Consider the following 22,011-nt stretch of genomic DNA (forward strand, 5'->3'; position numbering starts at 1 on the left):
TCCTCTGGTTTATACAGCACTTGGTTTCCCACTGAGAAGATAAAGTGCCTTCTCCCAAATTCTCATCCTGATGCTTCACAATCTGGTCAACGTCACGGTTGCTTGTCAAGACTATGACATCCTAATTCATCCTAAAACTGTGATGTGATGATTTTTTTTTTTTTAATTTTGCTGCACCGGGTCCTAGTTTTTACAAACTAAGTTGTGGCATGTGGGATCTAGTTCCCTGACCAGAGATCAAACCCAAGCCTCCTGCATTGGGAGCTTGCAGTCTTAGCCACCAGAACACCAGGGAAGTCCCTGTAATCTTGAATAAGCTATTTCACGTGTAATTTTCAACTTCCACATCAATATAATAGAGACAACAATTTGGTGAAATAAACCGTGGAAAATTTCCAGCACAATTTCTGACTATATATAATCAGATTTCCACCCAAGTGGGTGACAAGTGTACATTTTACATGGAGAATGGTGGTGAGTCCTGATATACAGCAATCTATGCCATGAAATGGAGCTTTCCTGGTGGTTCAGTGGTAAAGAATCTGCCTGCCAATGCGGGAGACACGGGTTCGATCCCCTGGAGAAGGAAATGACAACCACTCCAGTATTCTTGCCTGGAGAATTCCATGGACAGAGGAGCCTGGGGAGCTATAGTCCATGAGTCTCAAAGAGTGGGACACGACTGAGTGACTAAATAACAATGACAACGATGCTAAGAAACATTAACTCCTGTTATCCTTGCAGAGTAAGAGCGACCTCCCGTGTCCTTTTCTTGCAAGGAAACATTTTCATGGGACCATAACACATATCTTCACTGGGGTTTCCCCAGACGTAGACCCTGAAGTGAGGATTTGCGTGCCAGTGGTTTATTGGGAGATGTCCCCCAAAATCATGGCAGGGAAGTGAAACATGAAACACGAAAGGGAAGAGAGCCCGTACAGGGTGCGTGATGAAGGAAGTACCACTGTGGGCATGTGTGCCTACTAAGTCGCCCAGTCATGCCTGACTCTTTGCGACCCCATACTATAGCCCATCAGGCTCCTCTGTCCATGGGATTCTCCAGCCAAGAATATTGGTGTGGGGGGCCATTTCCTACTCTAGGGGATCTTCCTGACCCAGGGATCGAACCCACATCTCTTTCGTCTCCTGCATTGGCAGGCGGGTTCCTTACCACTTGCTACCTGTAGGAGGGGAGCTCAAGGCCCTGACACCTCTTTAAACAGTCTGGAACACACACCAGAAGCAAGTGGGAGGGGGTATTCACACACCAGCGCAGCTGGTCTTGGCCTAGGGCTATTCTTGGTTGGGGGGGTGTGGTGTCCATTCCTGACACCTCCGTGCTGGCTGCAGCTCTTACGGGCAGAGCCATTCTAGAGCCCAGAGAACAGCCTTACAGAGAGAGAGAGAGAGAGAGGCCAGCTTCAGAGGTCAGGTCAGCAGGCACCGAAGTCCTGGGGCCCGCAGAGCTGTGGGCAAACGCTGTCAGAATCCTACCCTACCCATCCTTGCTAACAACACACAGCACATCAGTTTCTTTCTCTTTTCCTTTCTCAGTTCTGTGGTTATAGAGTGAGATCACACACAGGTTTGTTAGCCTTTTGGGATATCTTCTTTGCGAAGAACCTGTTCAAGTCTGTTGACCATGTTTTAACATGGGTTGTCTGGATTTTGTTGTTGTTGTTAACAGATTTGGAAGCATTTTTGGTGTATCTAGGTATAGCGCTTTATTGGATATTTGTAAATATCTTATGCCAGTCAGTATCTAGCCTTTTCTCCCTCCTTGGTGAAGAGCTGTTCTTCATGATTAGTGTCTTCTGTGTCCTGTTTAGGAAATGTTTGTCCACACCAAACACCTGAAGCCAGTGTTCTAAGCCATCTTTGGCAGCTTTGTGGTTTAATCTTCTGCATTTTGGTATATATTCCCTGAATGGTTTTTGTGTACAGTGTAAGAGGGGGTTGATTATTTGTTTCATATTTATATTCAATTATCAATCATAATTTACTAAAAAAAAAAAAATTCCCACTGCAGGGAAGTGGTGCCTTTGTCATAAGTCAAGGAACCTTAAATACCTGGTCTTTTTACGTATCCTCATGTTTTTAACCCTCTGACCAGTAAGTCTTAGCCATACAGAAAGTACACTGATAGAAACTAACAATCTAATAAGAACCAAAACCCCACAGCATTACTGTTAGTGGCGAAATGTTTCAGCTTCCCTTTGGAAACTGGGGGCATCCCTAGTGGCTCAAACAGTAAAGAATCTGCCTGCAATTAAGGAGACCTGAGTTCAATCCCTGGGTCGGGAACAACCCTGGAGGAGGGCATAGCAACCCATTTCAGTGATCTTGTCTGGAGAATCCCATGGGTGGAGGAGTCTGACGGGCTATAGTCCATAGGGTTGCAAAGAGTCAGACGAGAGTCAGCACACACATACGAAAATTCAATCAAGATATTAAAGAAAGTAAAATTATCTGAAAAAAAAAAAGGCTAGTAAGGCAATATTGTGAAGATAGCTGTTCTTAACCAGGTGTTTACATTTCATGCAAAACCATTCAAATCCCAGCAGGTTTTTTTGTGGACACTGATGAGCAGAGTCTGAAATTTACATGAAAATGAAAGGGTCAAGAATAGCCAAGAAAACACTGAAGAAGAGAAAGAACAAGTACCAAACATTATAAGAAATGCCCTTATTAGTGTAGTCTGCTGTTGGCATAAGGACAGACTGATGATCTAGAAGGGGAAGCCTAAAAGGTTCTGATGGGGCAGCCAGGTGGAGAATCACTTTTCTCGTTCCAGCTTTCCGCTACTTTCCTTACCCTCCTATTTCAGCTGGAATTGCTCCCTGTGTGTATTCCTATCCCATTCTGTTCCTTTCTTTGTACTTAGAGCATGTGTGATTCACAGCTGGTCTCCCCTTACAGAAGTTAACCACACGAGGGCAGGAACTTTTTCTTTGATTTCTGTATAGCCTGCCTAATACCTACTACACGCATGCAAGCTAAGTCGTTTCAGTCGCGTCCAACTCTTTGCGACCCTATGGACCATAGCCCATCAGCTTCCTCTGACCATGGGATTTTCCAGGCAAGAATACTGGAGTGGGTTGCTATGCCCACCTCCAGGGGATCTTACTGACCCAGGGATCGAACCCACATCTCTTATGTCCCTTGCATTGGCAGATAGGTTCTTTACAACTAGTGCCACCTGGGAAGCCCCACCTACTACACAGACATTCCTAAATAAGCATTCTTTGAATGGGCTCAGTTACTGATGTGACCCCCGTCCTCTGTGAACCCCAAGCTGCACTGGATACAACGTAACACATCTTGTGGTCTCAGAACCACTATCACAGCTTCCCCAAAGTCCAACAGTGAAAAATGTGCATCACGTTTCTGAGTTGCTCTCTGGAGGCATTCGTACAGTTTAACTTCCGCAAGAAAGGGCTTAAAAATAACATCAATAGGGGACTTCCCTGGTGGTCCAGTGGCTAAGTCTCTGCACTCCCAATGCAGGGGGCTTGAGTTCGATTCCTAGTCAGGAAACTAGATCCCACATGCAGCAACTAAGATTCTGCATACTGCAACTAAGACTCCGTTGTTCAGTCACTAAGTCGTGTCTGGCTCTTTGTGATCCCACGGACTACAGCAAGCCAGGCCTCCCTGTCCTTCACTATCTCCGAAAGTTTGCCCAAGTCCAAGTCCATTGAGTTGGTGATGCTATCCAACCAGTGATGCCAAGACCTGGTGCAGCCAAATAAATAAATAAATTTAAATATTTTTTTAAAATCATCAAATTAGGAAATACAGATTAATTTAAAAGGTACATGTCAGGCTAAACTGATAACATTGAAACAGTCACATTACTTTAAAAAGTGAGTGGGTGGATTTCTTGGCATGTGTCTGCATCTGACTATTTATGGGACCCTATGATACAGGCCAGAGCTTTGGCCGCTTAGCCCATAAACTCCTTTTGGCCCACGAAGATGCCAGATGGACAGCCACAGCTTGTTATTTTTTAATTATTCTGGTTATATATTGATTTAGAGCCCAAAATGAGGAAATGAAGAGTTTAATTAAAAGGCATGGAATTTGACTCTGGTTCTGATAAACGAAGCCCCACTACAGAGTTCTGGACTTGTGGTCATATTTAGACAGTCAGGCTACCCTCAGTTGTCCCAATCATTTCTGCATGGTCCCAAGTAGTACAAAGCTCCAAGGCCTCTGGGGCACATGCATGCTCAGTCCCTCAGTCGTGTCTGACTCCTCGTGACCGCATGGACTATAACCTGCAGGCTTCTCTGTTGGTGGAATTTTTCATACTGAAAAAAATGGCAAGTAGGTTGCCATTTCCTTCTCCAGGGGATCTTCCCAATTCAGGGATCAAACCCACATCTCCAGTGGCTCCTGAATTGCTGGTAGATTCCTTACCGCTGAGCCATCTGTGAAGCTTTTGGTACCACACAGGTTAAATTTAATCCATTTTGATCAAGACAGATTCCAAATACTTAAAGTTTGTCTGACCTTTACTCCTTACTTCCAATTAAATGGCCCAATTTCCTGCCACTGTTCTTGAGATGACTTCACTGGGCCCACCTCAGCCTCCTGGACACTGATTCTTAACACATTCCAGATGGTCCTACAGGTTGGCGTGATGCCCAGAATGGAACACAGTATCCTAGGCATGTTTAACCAAGGACTAGAATGAGTTTCTAGCACCCTTTTGTTGGGAATTTAAAAAAAATCATTTATTTCTTTATTCGGCTGCGCCAGGTTACTTAGTTGTGGCATTCAGGATCTTTTAGCTGTGGCACATGAACTCTTAGTTGCAACATATGGGATCTAGTTCCCTGACCAGGGATTGAACCCCAGGCCCCCGGCATTGGGAGCTCAGAGTCTTAGCCACTGGCTACCAGGGAAGTCCTGTCTCGTGCCTTTTTGTTATGAGAAATATCTGTTAAATTAGCTCGAGCTGATTGGTTTTCTGCCTTCACTTCACATACTTGGCTTCTTAATGAGTTTTCAGTATTTAAAAGACCATGTTCACTTTGCTACACAGACGTGTCACTGCAGTCTTACACCTGTATAGTGCCCCTTTCATATCTGTTTAGCCATCCACTGGTTTCTGTTAAATTCTCCCTCGCCAGATTTACCCCAGCCTGGACTTTGGTCCAACTTATCAACAGGTGAACTAGTTTTATTCCAGCCATGAATTAGAGCAGATCAGTGGGCATGCAGGCCCTCATCCAAGGCCCTGATCCCAGTGAACAAGGCCCAGAACCGAGCCTCCCATTACATAATAGAGCTGACGCTTATCCACAGGGAGTAGTCATTCAACCAGATACAAGCTCGCCTAACAGCGAATCACCTTCTAGCCCACATTTCTCCAGCTGACCCACAGGGGGAAAAAGGAGGATTTTCAAATGTCGTGCTGAAAACCAGATATACAATGTCTATATCATATCCTATACCCTGAAGATAACAGAGACATAAGCATTATGCCCTGAGAAGCTGGGATCCTCTGTTCAAATTGCTGAGTCAAAGATGAGGGAGGCTAATAGCCCCTGGGAGGGAAACGCCTTCACCGCTACCATGAAACTACGTTTTCACCAGGGTAACCTTCCCATTCTGTTTTTATTCCGTATGTTTAACCTGGCTGAAGTTGTGACATCACTTAGAGGTCATGTCCTTTTAACTTCTTCCACATCTGGATACCTTAGCCACATCCCTGCTGGTTACCATTCTACTGAATATATTCAGCTGCCACCCTCTGGTCACCAGTAGAAAGGTTTCATCACGGTTTCTATCTCAGGCTCTAACGTGTGGACAAAGACCGGCTGAAGGGAATGCCGGCCAAGATCGAGATGGTCAAACTTGAAAGGACCTTGGTAACTGGAACTATACGCGTGTGAGATCAGCATTTGCTAACGGGGACAGCGCTTCCCTGGGGGCAGGTGTGGGTCTGGGGCTGGACTGCTGGCTGGCTCGGCTAAGGGGGCCGGAGCAGGCAGAGGCCCTGGGGGACCCAGGGTGGGAGTCCCCCCTGGGATCACCAGCAGCGGTCTTGCCTTTGGGATCTTGGGAAACTTGTTTCCTCATTATCAAATGGCAATAATGACAGTATCGGCCTCAGAAGATTATCATGGGGGTTTCCCCGGTGGTCCAGGGGTTAAGAATCTGCACACCAATGCAGGGGAACACAGGTTTGATCCCTGGTCAGGAAGCTAAGATCCCACATGTTGAGGGGCAATTAAGCCTGCCCACCAAAACTAAGACTCGATGCAGCCAAATAATTTTTTTAAAAAACAAAGTTATTGTGATAATGAAATAAAATGTAAATACCCCTAGGCTGCGACACTTCCTGAGTGTTAGCTCTCACTCTCCTGTGCGTGTGTGCGAAGTTGTTTCAGTTGTGTCTAACTCAAGGCTCCTCTGTCCGTGGGGATTCTCCAGGCAACAACTCTGGAGTAGGCTGCCATGCCCTCCTCCAAGGGATCTTCCCAACCCAGGGATCGAACCCGCGTCTCTCATGTTTCCTGCATTGGCAGGCAGCTTCTTTACCACGGCGCCACATGCCCCCAAATCTCTCTTCTGATTTGACTTTCACTCTCCTAGTAACTTGACATCCAGGAGAAGACAGGCTGTCTAGTCATCTTCCTATACTATTGCAGCTGTGTAGCTGTCACTAAATATTAGAATACAAATTGCACAAGAGCAGGGCTTTATCTGCTTTCTTTCCTACAGAATCCTCAGTACCTTAAACACTGTTTGGCACATAGTAGGTGCATAAGTAAATGCACCCAGCTTCCTGGTTGTCCACATTCACTCTCTCTTTAGGTTGCTTATGCGGTTGAAGTAGATAAAGTGAGAAAATCTGAGTAGAACATTGAACACTACAGAAACCCAACGCATAAATACATACTCGACAAAGAGCAGCTATTATGACGTTGACATGACTCCCGGCAGGTTTACAGAAGGGAGATAAACAGCTATGGGCAGAGGGAAACAAGATCAGGAACAGATGAGTTTTCTCTACTCTCGGAGTTTTCAGTCTAATAGGGAAGCTGACAAATTTTTAAATTGAATATATTGAGTGTACAGGATAATCTGGTAACACCACATGAGACTCAACCTAGGTCAGAGAGGCAGACAAGGCTGCTCGGACACACTACCCTATAAATGGAAACCTGAAAGGGAGACCGGACTTAGGTAAGTGAAGAGAAGCATCTGAAAAAGAATGGATATGTGTACGTGTATAACTGAATCATGTTGCTGTACGCCTGAAACGAACACAACATTGTAAATCAACTATGTTGCTATTGCTATTGTTCAGTCGCTAAGTCGTATCTGACTCTTTGTGACCCCATGGACTGTAGCCTTCCAGGCTCCACCATCCATGGGATTCTCCAGGCAAGAATACTGGAGTGGGTTGCCATGCCCTCCTCCAGGGCATTTTCCTGACCCAGTGAATGAACCCGCATCTGCTGCATTGGCAGGCAGATTCATTACCAACCGAGCCACCAGGGAAATCAAATCAACTATAGTGTTAGTCGTTCATTTGTGTCCGACTCTGCAACCCCATTGATTGTAACCTGCCAGTCTCCTCCGTCTGGAGATTTCCCAGGCAAGAAAACTGGAGTGGGTTGCCTTTCCTTTCTCCATCCCAACCCAGAGATGGAACCTGGGACTCCCACACTGTAGGCAGATTCTTTACCATCTGAAGCACCAGAGAAGCCATATACTCTAATACAATCTAATCTAAAATAAAAGTTTTTTTTTTTTAATCCCAGATATAGGGATCAGCTTGTACAAAGGCCCTCTGGTGAGGAAGAGCTTTGTTTTCTGGAAGCATGTAGCAACCAGGTGAAGTGTGGGGAGAGATGATGCCCTCTAAGGCCAGAGGCAGGACCTTGTGTACAAGACCTTGGGACTATGCTAAAAACTCAGCCAGGAGCCAGGGAAGAGTGTGAAGGGTGTGAAGAGCAGAGCTCCAAAACACCACAGCTGGTTCTGTAAGGATTCTGGCTGCTCCCAGAACTGAGGGTACATGCACGCCCATCACTTACCTGTAGCCCAGAAACCAGCAATGGAGTGGACGGTGGGGCCGCCAGCACCGTCTCAGTGCACCCGTGGAGGCCTCAGTTGCTCGGGGTAGAAGAAGCATGATTTCTGATTGGCCAAATTACCCACTGATGCAGGAAGAACAGTTTTCTCCTCCTGTGAGGAATTGTACCTGTCACAGAAGAAATGGAAAAGGAGAGGCATAAGATTCCATTATCCCCTTTCTGCCTGCTGCTGCTGCTAAGTTGCTTCAGTCGTGTCCAACTCTGTGCGACCCCATAGACAGCAGCCCACCAGACTCCCCCGTCCCTGGGATTCTCCAGGCAAGAACACTGGAGTGGGTTGCCATTTCCTTCTCCAATGCCTGAAAGTGAAAAGTGAAAGTGAAGTCGCTCAGTCATGTCCTACTCTTAGCGACCTCATGGACTACAGCCTACCAGGTTCCTCCATCCCTGGGATTTTCCAGGCAAGAGTACTGGAGTGGGTTGCCTTTGCCTTCTCTGCCTTTCTGCCTACCAGGGTGTTATTTGCATTCTCCAGAGTTCTTCCAGAACTCAAAGGCCACTCATATATCAACCTGGTTCTTCTCCACAACCTTAGGAGGTGGGAAGGCGGATAATTTTTATCCCTTCTCTCATCCCTCCCTCCTCCTCCCACTCCATTCAATTTGCAGACAGAAAACTGAAATCACTGCCGAATGAAATGATCATCAAAGATTATTGTCAGAGAGAAAACTAGGATTAAAATCAGATTCATAATCCTGAGCCTTTCTCTCCCATACACAATAGAAATAAGAGGACATGAAGCTTTTATCTCTTACAAACACAATTGCTGTCCATGTGAGTTGTGGGCTTCCCAGGCAGCACAACTACTTGCTTGAAAACCCAGGCCTTAACATTGCACCCCAGTGTCTTCCTGATGTAGAATGAGCCCATCCTCTGGAATTCTCCACTTGCTCTCTGTGCTTCAGCCACACCAGTGACCTGCTGGTCCCCCCACGTGACGGACAGAGCCTCCCATAGCCTCTGACTGTCTCCTACCGCTCTCTTTCATCCTGGCCTCCCCATGTTCTTCTGACCCACAGTTAGGGTCTTCCTGTTTAGGGCCTCTGCACTGGGTGTTCCCCTACCTGAAACCTCTGCGTCCATATATCTTCATGGCCAACTCCCTTACCTTCTTCAAATTTCCCCTACTCAAGTGTCACCTTCCAGGTGAGGTTCACCCTTACCTCCCTGTTTAAGTTTGCACACTGGCCCCTCCCTTGGCACCTTTCATCAAGCTACACATTTTACATATTATTCTTGTTGTTATTCAGTCACTAAGTCATGTCCAGCTCTTTGAGATCCCATGGACTGCAGCATGCCCAGCTTCCTTGTCCTTCACTATCTCCCTGAGTTTGCTCAAACCCATGTCCATTGAGTCGGTGATGCTTCCTAACCGTCTCATGCTCTGTCATCCCCTTCTCCTCCTGCCCTCAATCTTTCCCAGCTTCAGGGTCTTTTCCAATAAGTCAGCTCTTCACATCAGGTGACCCAAATATTAGAGTTTTAGTTTCAGCATCAGTTCTTCCAATGAGTATTCAGGGTTGATTTTCTGTAGGATTTAATAATTTGATCTCTTTTGAGTCCAAGGGACTCTCAAGAGTCTTCTCAAGGACCACAATTTGAAAGCATCAATTCTTTGGCACTCAGCCTTCTTTATGGCCATGTACGGTCACAACCGGACATGACTACTGGAAAAACCATAGCTTTAAAATCACTGCAGATGGTGACTGCAGCCATGAAATTAAAAGACACTTACTCCTTGGAAGGAAAGTTATGACCAAACTAGACAGCATATTAAAAAGCAGAGACATTACTTTGCAAACAAAGGTCTGTATAGTCAAAGCTATGGTTTTTCCAGTAGTCATGTATGGATGTGAGAATTGGACTATAAAGAAAGCTGAGCACTTAAGAATTGATGCTTTTGAACTGTGGTGTTAGAGAAGACTCTTGAGAATCCCTTGACTGCAAGGAGATCCAACCAGTCCATCCTAAAGGAAATCAGTTCTGACTATTCATTGGAAGGACTGAGGCTGAAACTGAAGCTCCAATACTTTGGCCACCTGATGCGAAGAACTGACTCATTTGAAAAGACCCTGATGCTGGGAAAGAAGGAGAAGGGGATGACAAGAGGATGAGATGGTTGGATGGCATCACCGATGCTCCTCAAACACAATGGACATGAGTTTGAGTAAACTCTGGGAGTTGTCGATGGACAGGGAGGCTGGCATGCTGCAGTCTATGGGGTCGCAAAGAGTCAGACACGGCTGAGCAACTGAACTGAACTGAACTGAACTGACTATACAGACTTGGGTTGTCAAAGTGATGTCTCCTCTGCTTTTTAATATGCTGTCTAGGTTTGTCATAGCTTTTCTCTCAAGGAACAAGCATCTTTTAATTTTGTGGCCACAGTCACCATCCACAGCAATTTTGGAGCCCGAGAAAATAAAATCTGCTACCGTTTCCACTTTTTCCCTATTATTTGCTGTAAAGTGATGGTATGCTGATCGTTTACCGCCTGTGCCTGACTGCTCCACTCCCTACCCCATCTCTAAATGTAAGCTCCAGAAGGGCAGGAATCTTTATATTATTGAGTTTATTGGGACTTCCCTGGTGATCCAGTGGTTAAGAACCCATCTTCCACTGCAGAGGACAAAGGTTTGATCCCTAGTTGGGGAACTATCATCCCCTATGCCTTGGAGCAACTAAGCCTGTGTGATACAACTACTGAGTCTATGTGCTCTGCAGCCCACAACTAAGACGCAACACAGCCAAGTGAATAAATAAATTTTTTTAAGCTTATTGATACATCCCAACCATCTAAAATAGTGCCTGACAAACAGTAGGTGCCCTATAGAATTTGGTTGAATAAACTAAACCCATAAATGGACCTGTTAGTTCATATCTCTCTGTTCATGCATTCTTCTCTATTCATCCTAAACCCCCAAAGCTACAATCTCACTGACAAGTTTTACTCCAAACATGTCTTGTTTACCTACTGGTCTCTCCCATTTCTAGTGCCAGGAGAGGCATCTTCAGTTATCTTTCAATGCCTACTTCCTGATACACACACACCAGAAAATAAAAGGCACTTAATAAATATTTTTTACCTAGATGTCCACCAACAAATGAAAGGATAAAGAAGTTGTGGTACAATGAAACACTACTCAGCCAGAAAAAAGAATGCATTTGGGTCAGTCCCAATGAGGTGGATGAACCTAGAGCCTATTATACAGAGTGAAGGAAGTCAGAAAAATAAAAACAAATATCATATATTAATGCGTATATATGGAATCTAGAAATATGGTGCTGATGAGCCTATTTGCAGGGCAGCAGTGGAGACCCAGACACAGAGAACAGACTCGTGGACACAGTGGGGAGGGAGAGGAGGGACAAGTTGAGAGAGGAGCATTGTTTTTCTTAGCATGCACACATTTTTAATTGATGAATAATTGCTTTACAATATTGTCTTGGTTTCTGTCTTACATCAACATGAATCAGCCATAGGTATAGATATGTCCCCTCGCTCTTGAACCTCCTTCCGACCTCCCAGACCATCCCACCCCTCTAGACTGTCATAAAGCCCCAGGTTAAGCTCCCTGCATCATTCAGCAAATTCCCACTGGTTCTCTGTTTTACATATGGCAGTATAAATAAATATTTGTTGAACTCAAAAATGCCCTGGGTCCTGTTGTATTTCGGTCAACTCGGACCATAACTATACAGAAGAGCTCATTCCTGAACCGTAGATTATTTCTGCTCCACAAACCTTTTCCATATCCAGGAGATACTGATGTATCCATTTGGATAACTGGTTGAGGCAGGTGCCAATTTTTGCAAGTCCTATTTTGCCAGGATTTCAGAAAATGCAAAATGGTCTTGAATAGCTGGACTCAGACAAGATGATTAGCACGTTCTGACTTTCAGAATTAGGGATGCTGTCCAACTAAAGATAAGAGGAGAGGAGGCGTGGAATCACTATTAGTTACTTACCGTACATCGGACGTTACACCAGTGATTTTATGTATATTTTATCCACAACAAACATAGGAAACAGATATTATTATCTGTATCTCACAAGTAAGGAAGCTGAAGTTCAGAGAATTCAGTAATCGTCCGAGGTCATGTAATAAGTGATTGGCCTGACCAAATTTCCTGGGGAATAAAGGCCCCTGTCCCCACTAGGATGCCTCCCCTGCCGCCACGCAGGCACTTATACTCGGGGTGATCACACACCTATTTTACTGTCTTTGCATTGTTGGTGTGTGATGCTTTCGTTACCCTGAATATGGTGTGAAATGATTTCTACAACATCTTGATTCTTTTAAAGTCTGGACCCTACAAAAGTACAGAATTTAACAAAATTTACTGCTGGCCTATGAATACCTCAGAGGGTCGCACAGGCCTGCTTTGAAGAGGTGTCCCCTCCAGATGAGTGCGTGTTCAGTCAGTCATGCTGACTCTTGGTGGCCGCATGGACTGTAGCCCTCCAGGGTCCTCTGTCCATGGGATTATCCCAGCAAGATTACTAGAGTGGGTTGCCATTTCCTTCTCTAGGGGACCTTCCGGACCAGGGATCGAACCCACGTCTCCGACATGTCCTACATCAGCAGGCGGATTCTTTATTGCTGAGCCACCTGGGACCTGCCTGAAGAGTCTACCCAGCCTTTCACCCTGGGGACCAAATGGAATTTAGCCTGACCTGATTTGATTACAAAGAGTATTTCCATATTCTTGATTATGAAAATTTTCATTTCCTGCTCATGGATTTCTAATTTTCTTAGGCAAATCAAAACAGAAAAAAACATGGGAGGAAGCAGTCAGGGAAGGCAGGAAGGTTGCAGGAGACAGTTTGCGGCCTTATTTTTTGAATAGATAGGGCGAGGGCTCTGCTTCCCTCAGGACTGAACAAGGGAAGAGTCCAGGTAAAAGAGGACTGCTAGGGAACAGCAGACTTGACCAGAGCACTCAGAACTCTAGCCCAGAGGAAAACCTGTACTGGGGGGACTTCCCTTGTAGTACATTGACAGCTAAGACTCATTGCTCTCAATTCAGGGGACCTGGGTTCCATCCCTGGTCTGGGAACTAGAATCTACATGCAAGAACTAAGAGTTCGCAATCCATAACTAAAGATTCTGTGTGCCACAAGTAAGACTCAGTGCAGTCAAGATAAATACAGTAAATTAAAAAACAAACAAACAAACAAAAAACCGTATTTGGTTCAGTTCCAGCATCTCTTGTCATGACTGAGGAGACTAATGGAGTAAAGGGATGTCATGGTGTGTATGTGTCATTCCCAATCTCCCAATTTATCCCCTGCTCCCTTGCCTTCTGGTAACCATAAGTTTGTTTTCTACATCTGTGGGTCTCTCTCTGGCTTTTGTAGATAAGTCCATTCGTGCCCTCTTTTAGATTCTGCATATAAGGGGTATCATATGATATTTGTCCTCTGCCCAACTCACTTCACTTAGTATGACAGGCTGCAGGTCTATCCATGTTGCTGCACATGGCATTATTTTGCTCTTTTTTATGGCTGAGTAATATTCCACTCCATACATGCTACTAGGTATAAGATGGATAGCCAACAAGGACCTACTGTATAGCACAGGGAACTCTACTCAATACGCTGTAACAGCCTATATGGGAAAAGAATTTTAAAAACAGTGGATATAAGTGTTCATATACGTGATTTGATTTGTTGTACAGCAGAAACTAACACAACGTTGCAAATCAACTGTGTGCTCAGTTGCTCAGCCGTGTCCAACTTTTTGCGACCCCATGGATTGTAGTCTGTAGGCTCCTCTGTCCATGTGGTTTTCCAGGCAAGAATACTGGAATGGCATGCCATTTCCTACCCTAGGGTATAAATCAACTATACTCCAATAATTTTTTTTTTTTAAAGAAGTACTGTCATAGGACAAGAGACTACATTCACAGACGATGATTCACCAGCCAGGAGAAGCATCAGTAATGACATTCAGAGATCCAAAAGCTTAGCTCAGAAGAAACATAATGATGATAATGTATAAATATCCCCTGGAGGAGGAAATGGCAATCCACTCCAGTGTTCTTGACTGGAGAATTCCATGGACGGAGGAGCCTGAGGGGCTACAGTCGATAGGTTTGCAAAGTGTCAGATACAAATGAGATGACTTAGCACAAGCACACAAGGTCAAAGTGGAAAACGTATGTTCTGAGGTCACTAAAGATGCTTCCAGGGACTTCTCTGGTGGTCCAATGGCTAAGACTCCATGCTTCCAATGCAGGGGGCTCAGGTTCGATCCGAGAACTTAGTTAGCAAGTGGTTAGATCCCACTTGCTGCAACCAAAGATCCCATGTCCCACAACTAAGACCAGGAAGAGCCAAAAAAAAAAAAAAGATGCTTCCAGAATGTTCCCCTTTAGGATCTGCTGGAAATGCCAAAGACAGGGAAGCTCAGTCTGGAACCAGAGAGTCATCTATTAGCCCACTGAATATGGCTGATAGAGTCTATCTGATGCCCCATCATTTGTCTCTGTCTCCAGCGAACTTTGGAATAAAACGTTCATTCAATTTCACAGCTGGGAGAGGCCTCAGGGACGGATGTTATCCATCCCCTCGTTTTATTGATGAGGCTCCTCAGACGCGGAGAGATTTGGGGGACTCCGCTTTTCAACTTGTATGAGAACCGGAAGAGCAGCCACAGAGACGCCCGCTGGATGGCTCGGGGTTGTGCTGAGTCTGCACGCCCCACTGGCTCTCCCCAGGAGCAGACCTGGATCTGCCAGAGCCTGAGTTTCAGCTGGAGAGCTGGGAAAATGCGATCACCTTGCGGCTCGGAAAATAACATTCAGATAAAATATTTAGAAAAATCTGGTTTGGCTTTTGTATCCTAGCTGGGAGGCACAAGCTGAGAATACTCCTTCCCACCCCTCCCCCGCCCCCAATTATTTTTTTACATTTTATGGAAATACACGTCTGGGGAGAGAAACCGTGAGCCTCTGCTTGTCTTGAGACATCGACAAAGGTGACAATAGAAAGAAATCTGGCTGGTTAAGAGGAAAGAGGAGTTTACAGATGTGGAATAAAGTGAAGTTCAGAATTTAGCAGGTCATGTAGAATTTTCATGAATATAACAGCTTTAGGGATGCTCTGAGAAATTGATTTAAATACACTAGGCCTATGTAGCTAAACTGGCAGAGAGTGGGGGCAGGAAATGGAGTGGGAGGGATGCTGAGAAGAGGGCAAGGAGCCTGCTGCCCAGGGAGCCGAGGGGGCCGCAGTGTGTGTGTGCCCGTTGTTGCGGGGGTCTGTCGTCTGAGTCAGCATCCACCCCAGGAGGAAGGAAGCAGGTGAGTTCAGAGCACAGCCCTCCTCCTCAAAAATCTGCTGTCTCACCCTTGCAAGAAGAACTCCCTCCAGCTGCCCTGGGGTCTCTAATGATCCATGAGCAGGTTGGAAAAGAATTTCCAGACATGAGACAGAATGAGAGGAGAATAAAGTTTACTAGAATGGGAGATGCTGTTAGAACATCGGGCCAGCTCATGGGAGAGCCAAACGTTTTTGCAAGCTTGCAGCCAATTTTTATAGTCTCAGACAGAGAAAATTCCTACTGAAACGGTGGCATTAGATGATTGATTAGGATGCTATAGAGTGGAGAGTAGGGTGGGCATTTTACATAGTAGGGGGGTCAGAGAACTGAACAGTTGAGATCAGGAAGCTCATGGCAACAGTTCCTATGGGGCTTAGTCAGTTCCAGAGACTTTTATCCTGTGACCTTGATACAGGGATCCATACCTGTGACCTTGGTATAGGGCTCCACAGGGTCAACCAGCAGCTAGTGAAGCAGGGGACGAGGAAAATGGGCAGGAGGCCTTGGCAGCCTTCTTGCTGTAATGAAAACAAAATGCACAATAAACTCAGGAGACTCAAAAGAGAACAGGGGAGAGAAAGGGAACCTTTGTATCAGACGCTCTGTATGTACACTCACAGGCGCCGAAGTATCCAAACATCCGGGTCCTGAAGGACATTAAATATTGGTTAACAACCAGGGTAACGCAGAACTGTTTACAAGGGGTGACTGAGAGACTCTTTCACTCTAAGCATGCCAAGTCTAATATTCCTCAGTTAAAGAAATTCATCAGAACCTCTAAATGTTTTCCTAAGCTAAACAACAAAACATTCCTTATTCCAAAATTTTAAGCAGTGGTCTGGGGACATTTTTACATGTTATGGGCACTTTTTTTTTTTATGCATAAATGCTGTAAGAGACAAAAGCATTTATTAGTAGTTAAAGATCCTTTTCTCATACCAGTGACGGCCTTCTTCCTGCTTGTGCAATGGAAAGGGGGTGTGTGTTCATCGAGGCTGTTCACACAGGGGCTTGCTCACCACTTAACTTCTGTGTTCTGCTCACACCTTCATCCAAAGCTTTATCATGCACTGAAGGATCACTGCCTCCTCCATTTGACAATTACACCACAGGAAGAACTTCAATGCCAATAAAGGGTCAGGAAGAGTCAGAAGCTCGAGTCAACTGATTTGAGTTTGTGTTTTGAGATCCTGCCTGTGCCCGGTGAGCCCCCAGCCCCCTGTGTTCATCGTGGGACCCTCACAATCCTGCATCCAGCTCTCTTTGTTCCTGGTCCTCGGCTATTTCCCTTTCCCATTACAGGCTCAGTACAAGGGTAGGGAAGGGACTTCCCTGGTAGTCTCATGGTTAAGAATCCACCTTGCAATGCAGGGGATGTGGGTTCAATCCCTGGTAGGGGAACTAAGATCCCACATGGTAACTACTGAGCCTACACCACAACTAGAGAGTTCATGCACCGCAGTGATGCAACTAAGACCTGAGGAAGCCGAATAAATTAATTAATTTAGAAAATAAAAGAGTAGGGAAATGATGACTCTTCTGGTCCTCTGTGTGTGTGTGTGTGTGTGTGTGTGTGTGTGTGTGTGCGCGCGCGCGCGTGTGGCACTGTTTGTGCATGCGTGCTCAGTCGCTTCAGTCGTGTCTGACTCTTTGTGACCACGTAGACTGTAGCCCCCCAGGCTCCTCTGGCCATGGGATTCTCCAGGCAAGAATACTGGAGTAGGTTGCCATTTCCTCCTCCAAGGGATCTTCCCCAAACCAGGGGTCGAACACACATCTCTTGTGTCTTCTGCATTGGTAGGCAGATTCTTTACCACTGAACCACCTGGGAAGCCCCTTGGCAGTGTTTACTACAAACTAAACTACCATTTCTGAATACATCCCTCTCCCCCAAATAGCTGAATTACTAGATACTTAACTAGCAACTTCTCGTAGACTTCTCATCTTCAAAACCTAAGCAGGTAGCAAAATGCTAACCGCAGAGCAGGAAATGAATGGATTGCATTGTTTAAAAAAAAATCAGTGAATGAATGAATGGTTTCTGGCTGAACCTTCTGGAGGCCCCACATGGCACCAATGGTTCCTAGGAAACCAGGTTTCCCATGGCAACACCACCTCCTATGTGTATTGTGCCTGTTGCTCAGTGGTGTCCAATTCTTTGCGACCCCAAGGCTGTAGCCCACCAGGCTCCTCTGTCCATGGGATTTCCCAGGCAAGAATACTGGAGGGGGTTGCCATCCCCTCCTCCAGGGGATCTTCCCAACCCAGGGATCGAACCCTGGTCTCCCACATTGTGGGTGGATTCTTTACTGATTGAGCCACCAGGGAAGCCCCAAAATACTGGAGTGGTAGCCCATCCCTTATCCAGGGGATCTACCCGACCCAGGAATGGAACCGAGGTCACCTGCATTGCAGGCGGATTCTTTACCAGCTAAGCGACCAGGGAAGCCCATTGTTGGACTTGGGAGGTATTCTATTTCTCACACTGCCAATATATACTGAGATAGCAGGGATAGTTTACTTCCTCTGTATATTTTGGGTTCCAAACATTCACCATACATGATGTCCATCTCTCCCTTCCTTTCCCATCCCTGCAGGACAGAACGTTGTTCCATCCTGTGAGTAACAGCTGCATGGACTGTAACCCTGCAGAGAAGAAGATCTTCATGGCCAGATGCGATCCTCTCTCAGAGACTCAGCAGTGGGTTTTTGAACATATTAATATGACTGTTTTAGAAAAATTTAACTACCATGCCAGCTCTTAGGAAGAAAAAAAAGGGAAGGACGAAAAGAGTGATTCCCTACAGATGATAAAAAATTCAACTTTAGCCAGCCTCTGGGTCAAAGGAGTCAGGAATAACTTTTCCTAGATCCGGGAAGCCTGGTTGGAAAGATCCGTAAATGCCTTGTCCAAGTAGGGCATCCTAAAGAACTTCCTGCATCCCGAAGAACTTGGCTGAGAACCTCGCCAGCTGCTTCTGAGAACTTTGAGCAGTCCCCTTGCTGGCCAAGGGCAAAGACGACTTAGGGACCTTTCCAAACAACTGCTGAGTTAATAAATCCTAGCATTTCTCAGGTCAAATCCTGCAGTAGTGAGTAGCTATGAATGGATCCTATTAAGTGGGTGGGTGGGGGTGGAGATGGAGGCTGTGACCCCTCTGACAGCCTGTTGCAGGTTTAGAATGAGCCCGTTCTCCAACTAGAATGGTTCAGAGTGCTGCAGAGGATTCTAGAGTGCGCATACCATTCTGTTTTCTTGTTATTTTGCCATGAGGGTGTGCTGAGACTTAAATTACATCACAAAACGGACTTCCAGCGTCTCCATCACTGACGTCTGTCATTTTCCTTTCACAGCAGAGGTAGCTTACTGGTCATAAAAGTTCATGCTCCATAAGCCAGCTGGAGTTCTAATTTAGTGCCCTTGTATGAATCCAGTTGAAAACAAACACGAATAAAAAACTATGCTACCAAGTTACTCCAAAGAGAAATATTTCATGGAAGCAGCAAAACCATGTAAGGTTTAGGAGAGGAATTTCACTAGGAAAATCTATTTTTACTTTTCTATTATTTTTAGAATTTTCAGAGTCTGATGTTAGTTCAGTCATTGTTTTATTAAGGAAGGACATGGAGTGAGGCTGATGTAATTTGTTGAGGAGATTCTTAAATCCAAATAAATCTACACTCCAAGAAACGTGTGAAAATGACTGGGTACACTTGAGTTATGTCTGGTAAGGGCTGGGGACATAGAACTGGTTGGGTGTTGCTTTGGGCTGGCTTTTCTTTTTGTTGTTCATTTGTTTTATAGTGTAGGTATTAATGATGCTTTTGTTTTTCTTGGACGCACATTGAAAGACTTCCCATTAATAAAGTGCTTCTGACCCCATTTTCCATTCATGGGACAGTATTTCAGGGATGATTTAAAAACTAAATGGAACATTTAATCCTTAAAAGAATTTTATTTTACTCTTCAGTAACAGTGGAGGTAGGGGAAGAATATATGGAGATAAGCCTGTAGAGGAAAGAATGATATTTTGTCATACATACATTTCTCAAGCTTTTTTTTTTTTCCAGGTAGAAAACGGTTTTTATTTTGCTTTTGTTGTTTTGCTGCTGCTGCTGCTGCTAAGTCACTTCAGTCGTGTCCGACTCTGAGACCCCATAGACAGCAGCCCACCAGGCTCCCCCATCCCTGGGATTCTCCAGGCAAGAACACTGGAGTGGGTTTTGTTGTTTTAACTCAGTTTTATATTAATTATATATATATATATAGAGAGAGTCTTGGATAGAAAAGCATTGAATTTTAGAACTAGGAAGACTCTTAGAACCCAATCTGGTTGTTTTTATAGATGAACAGCAAAAGCCTAGAGAAAGTGGCCCTAATTCTAACAGGGCAAAAGGGTCTTCCAGCGCCTTGTGTCCAGTGCTTTTCCTCCTGTGTTGCTTTGACGCTTGCATCACCCAAGAAGGTTCCGGTCACTACTCTGATTTCACTTGGAATGTTGAGTCCTCGATGACAATAACGTACCTGCCTGGGAACACCTACAAGAGTAGCACTCATGTCCAGAAGCTTAAACAGATGAAACCGCTTCTTATAAATGTCCCTCATTGTGTTCTCTCCTTGAAATCTAATCCAACATCCAGTTACACTGCCCTGCTAATAGGTGGGGAAGAGTTACTTCATTCTCCTTACTGATGTTTCAAGCGTTCTTTTGAAGAACTATTCTTTTTAAACTGACAGTCGCAGAGATTTTTTTCTATATTGGTCAAGAGATCTTGAAGCATTCAAGATGCATGGTGGAGAAAATCGATAATGAGAAATTAACCTGTGTGTTGAACAATTTCAGAGAGTGGGTGAAGATTTATCTCAAGTGTTCAGAGAGCAACCTGGTTGTAGAAGGAGATGAGTCTACAAAAATCCACATTAGGTCATTAAACAGTTGACTGCTGCTTACAGTCACACCAAAGAGCCAGCCCCGTGGGCTGGGCCCTGGAAAGCCCGGATCTGCAGTATTCAAGGATGCTCTCATCAGGGGAAGCTGGCCATAACCCGCTCAGCACTGACCCCGGAGAGAACCTGAATACTGCAGCCATTAGGTGTGATACCTGGGATCACAATGGGTTGCTTTCCTGATCTCAGAGGGCCTTGTACTCTTACTTTGACTTAAAGGATGTAATACAAAAAAAAAAAATTAAAACTATAAGATTTTTTCCAAGAGAAGCCTGGAACACGAAAGCCAAAATTAGATCCTCAAGGGACTTCCCTGGTGACTCAGTGGTTAAGACTGCCTGTTCCAATGCAGAGGGCCGGGGTTTGATCCCCGGTCAGAGTACTAGATCCCACATGCTGCAGCTAAGATCTGGTGCGACTCAAATAGATAGATTTGAGTCTATACTTAAAAAAAAAAAATGCTTAAACTGCCAAGTAATTGTTAGACGTGTGAGAAGACCGAACATCCAAATAGAATAAAAGGAAGTCTCAGAATCTCCCCCTGGGCAGAAGGGCCTGGCGCTGACATGAACATGTCCAATTTCCCAGCATCACCGAGGGTGGGAATTTGCTTCCTTCAAACACCACCATGACTGTTCTGAAACATAGAACATTACATATGTTTGTGTATTTATTTGGCAAGAGGACTGAACGGTCACTGGAGAGATTATCTTTCCTGGAAAGATCAGGATTTAGAAGTTGGAGCAGCAGTGTTCTGACCCACCCTTTTATCAGAATTGGAGGGAAAAAAGCAGAAAGTTCATCTGGCCTCGGGAACTGCTACTTCTCCAGGATAAGAAATGATTTTTCCCAGAAGTTAGAACATAGTTAACCTTTCAAACCCCTTTTTAATGTGTTTACCAAGAAAAGGTTGTGCTGCAAAACAGTTGGGAACTAATCATGGGATTTTCATGTGTTCCAAGGCTGATGAATACCATGGCAATAACAATGTGCCACTTCTAGGTCTATCACTACTTAATTTAAAACACCGACATGATCACAAGACTGTTTTTAAATGCATTCACTATCTCAGAGTCCTCAGTGTGTAATGCAAGGTCCAGGATTCTTTTGTGAGTTGGTGCATGAGAGGTCAGTCGCTTCAGCTGTGTCTGACTCCTAGCAACCCCATGGACTGTAGCCCGCCAGGCTCCTCTGTCCATGGGATTCTCCAGGCAAGAATACTGGAGTGGGTTGCCATTTCCTTCTGCAGGGAAACTTCTCAACCCAGGGATCAAACCTACATCCCTTATGTCTCCGGCACTGGCAATCAGGTTCCTTACCACTAGCGCCACCTGGGAAGAGCGTTCAGGCTCCCTGGGCAGCTGAGCGGTGAAGAATCCACCTGCAAACACAGGAGACGCAGGTTTGACCCCTGGGTCCGGAGGATCCCCTGGAGAAGGGATTTGTAACCCATCCAGTATTCTCGCCTGGGAAATCCCACAGAGTCAGACACGACTGAGCGACTGAACAACAGGGATGTGAGATTCTTGTGAACACTGATTTATCCCTGGAATCCCTTTTGGAAGATCTCCTGAGGCCTCTTCCCCTGACACGGATATAAGGCAGAAATATTCTTTCA

At 45.2% G+C, this 22,011-nt stretch overlaps 1 protein-coding gene across 1 annotated transcript in view; it reads left to right on the top strand.

Moving 5' to 3' along the window:
- Window positions 1–19,149, top strand: part of GALNTL6 (polypeptide N-acetylgalactosaminyltransferase like 6) — a 1,480,702-nt gene extending 1,461,553 nt beyond the window's left edge. The window contains exon 12 of the mRNA XM_040229727.1: window positions 18,043–19,149. Within this exon, the coding sequence (XP_040085661.1) occupies window positions 18,043–18,210 (168 nt within the window). The 3' untranslated portion in view covers window positions 18,211–19,149. The remainder of the gene's footprint in view (window positions 1–18,042) is intronic.
- The last annotated feature ends 2,862 nt before the right edge of the window (window positions 19,150–22,011 follow it).

Source organism: Oryx dammah, unplaced genomic scaffold, assembly GCF_014754425.2.
Source record: "Oryx dammah isolate SB20612 unplaced genomic scaffold, SCBI_Odam_1.1 HiC_scaffold_1, whole genome shotgun sequence".
Lineage (NCBI taxonomy): Eukaryota > Metazoa > Chordata > Mammalia > Artiodactyla > Bovidae > Oryx > Oryx dammah.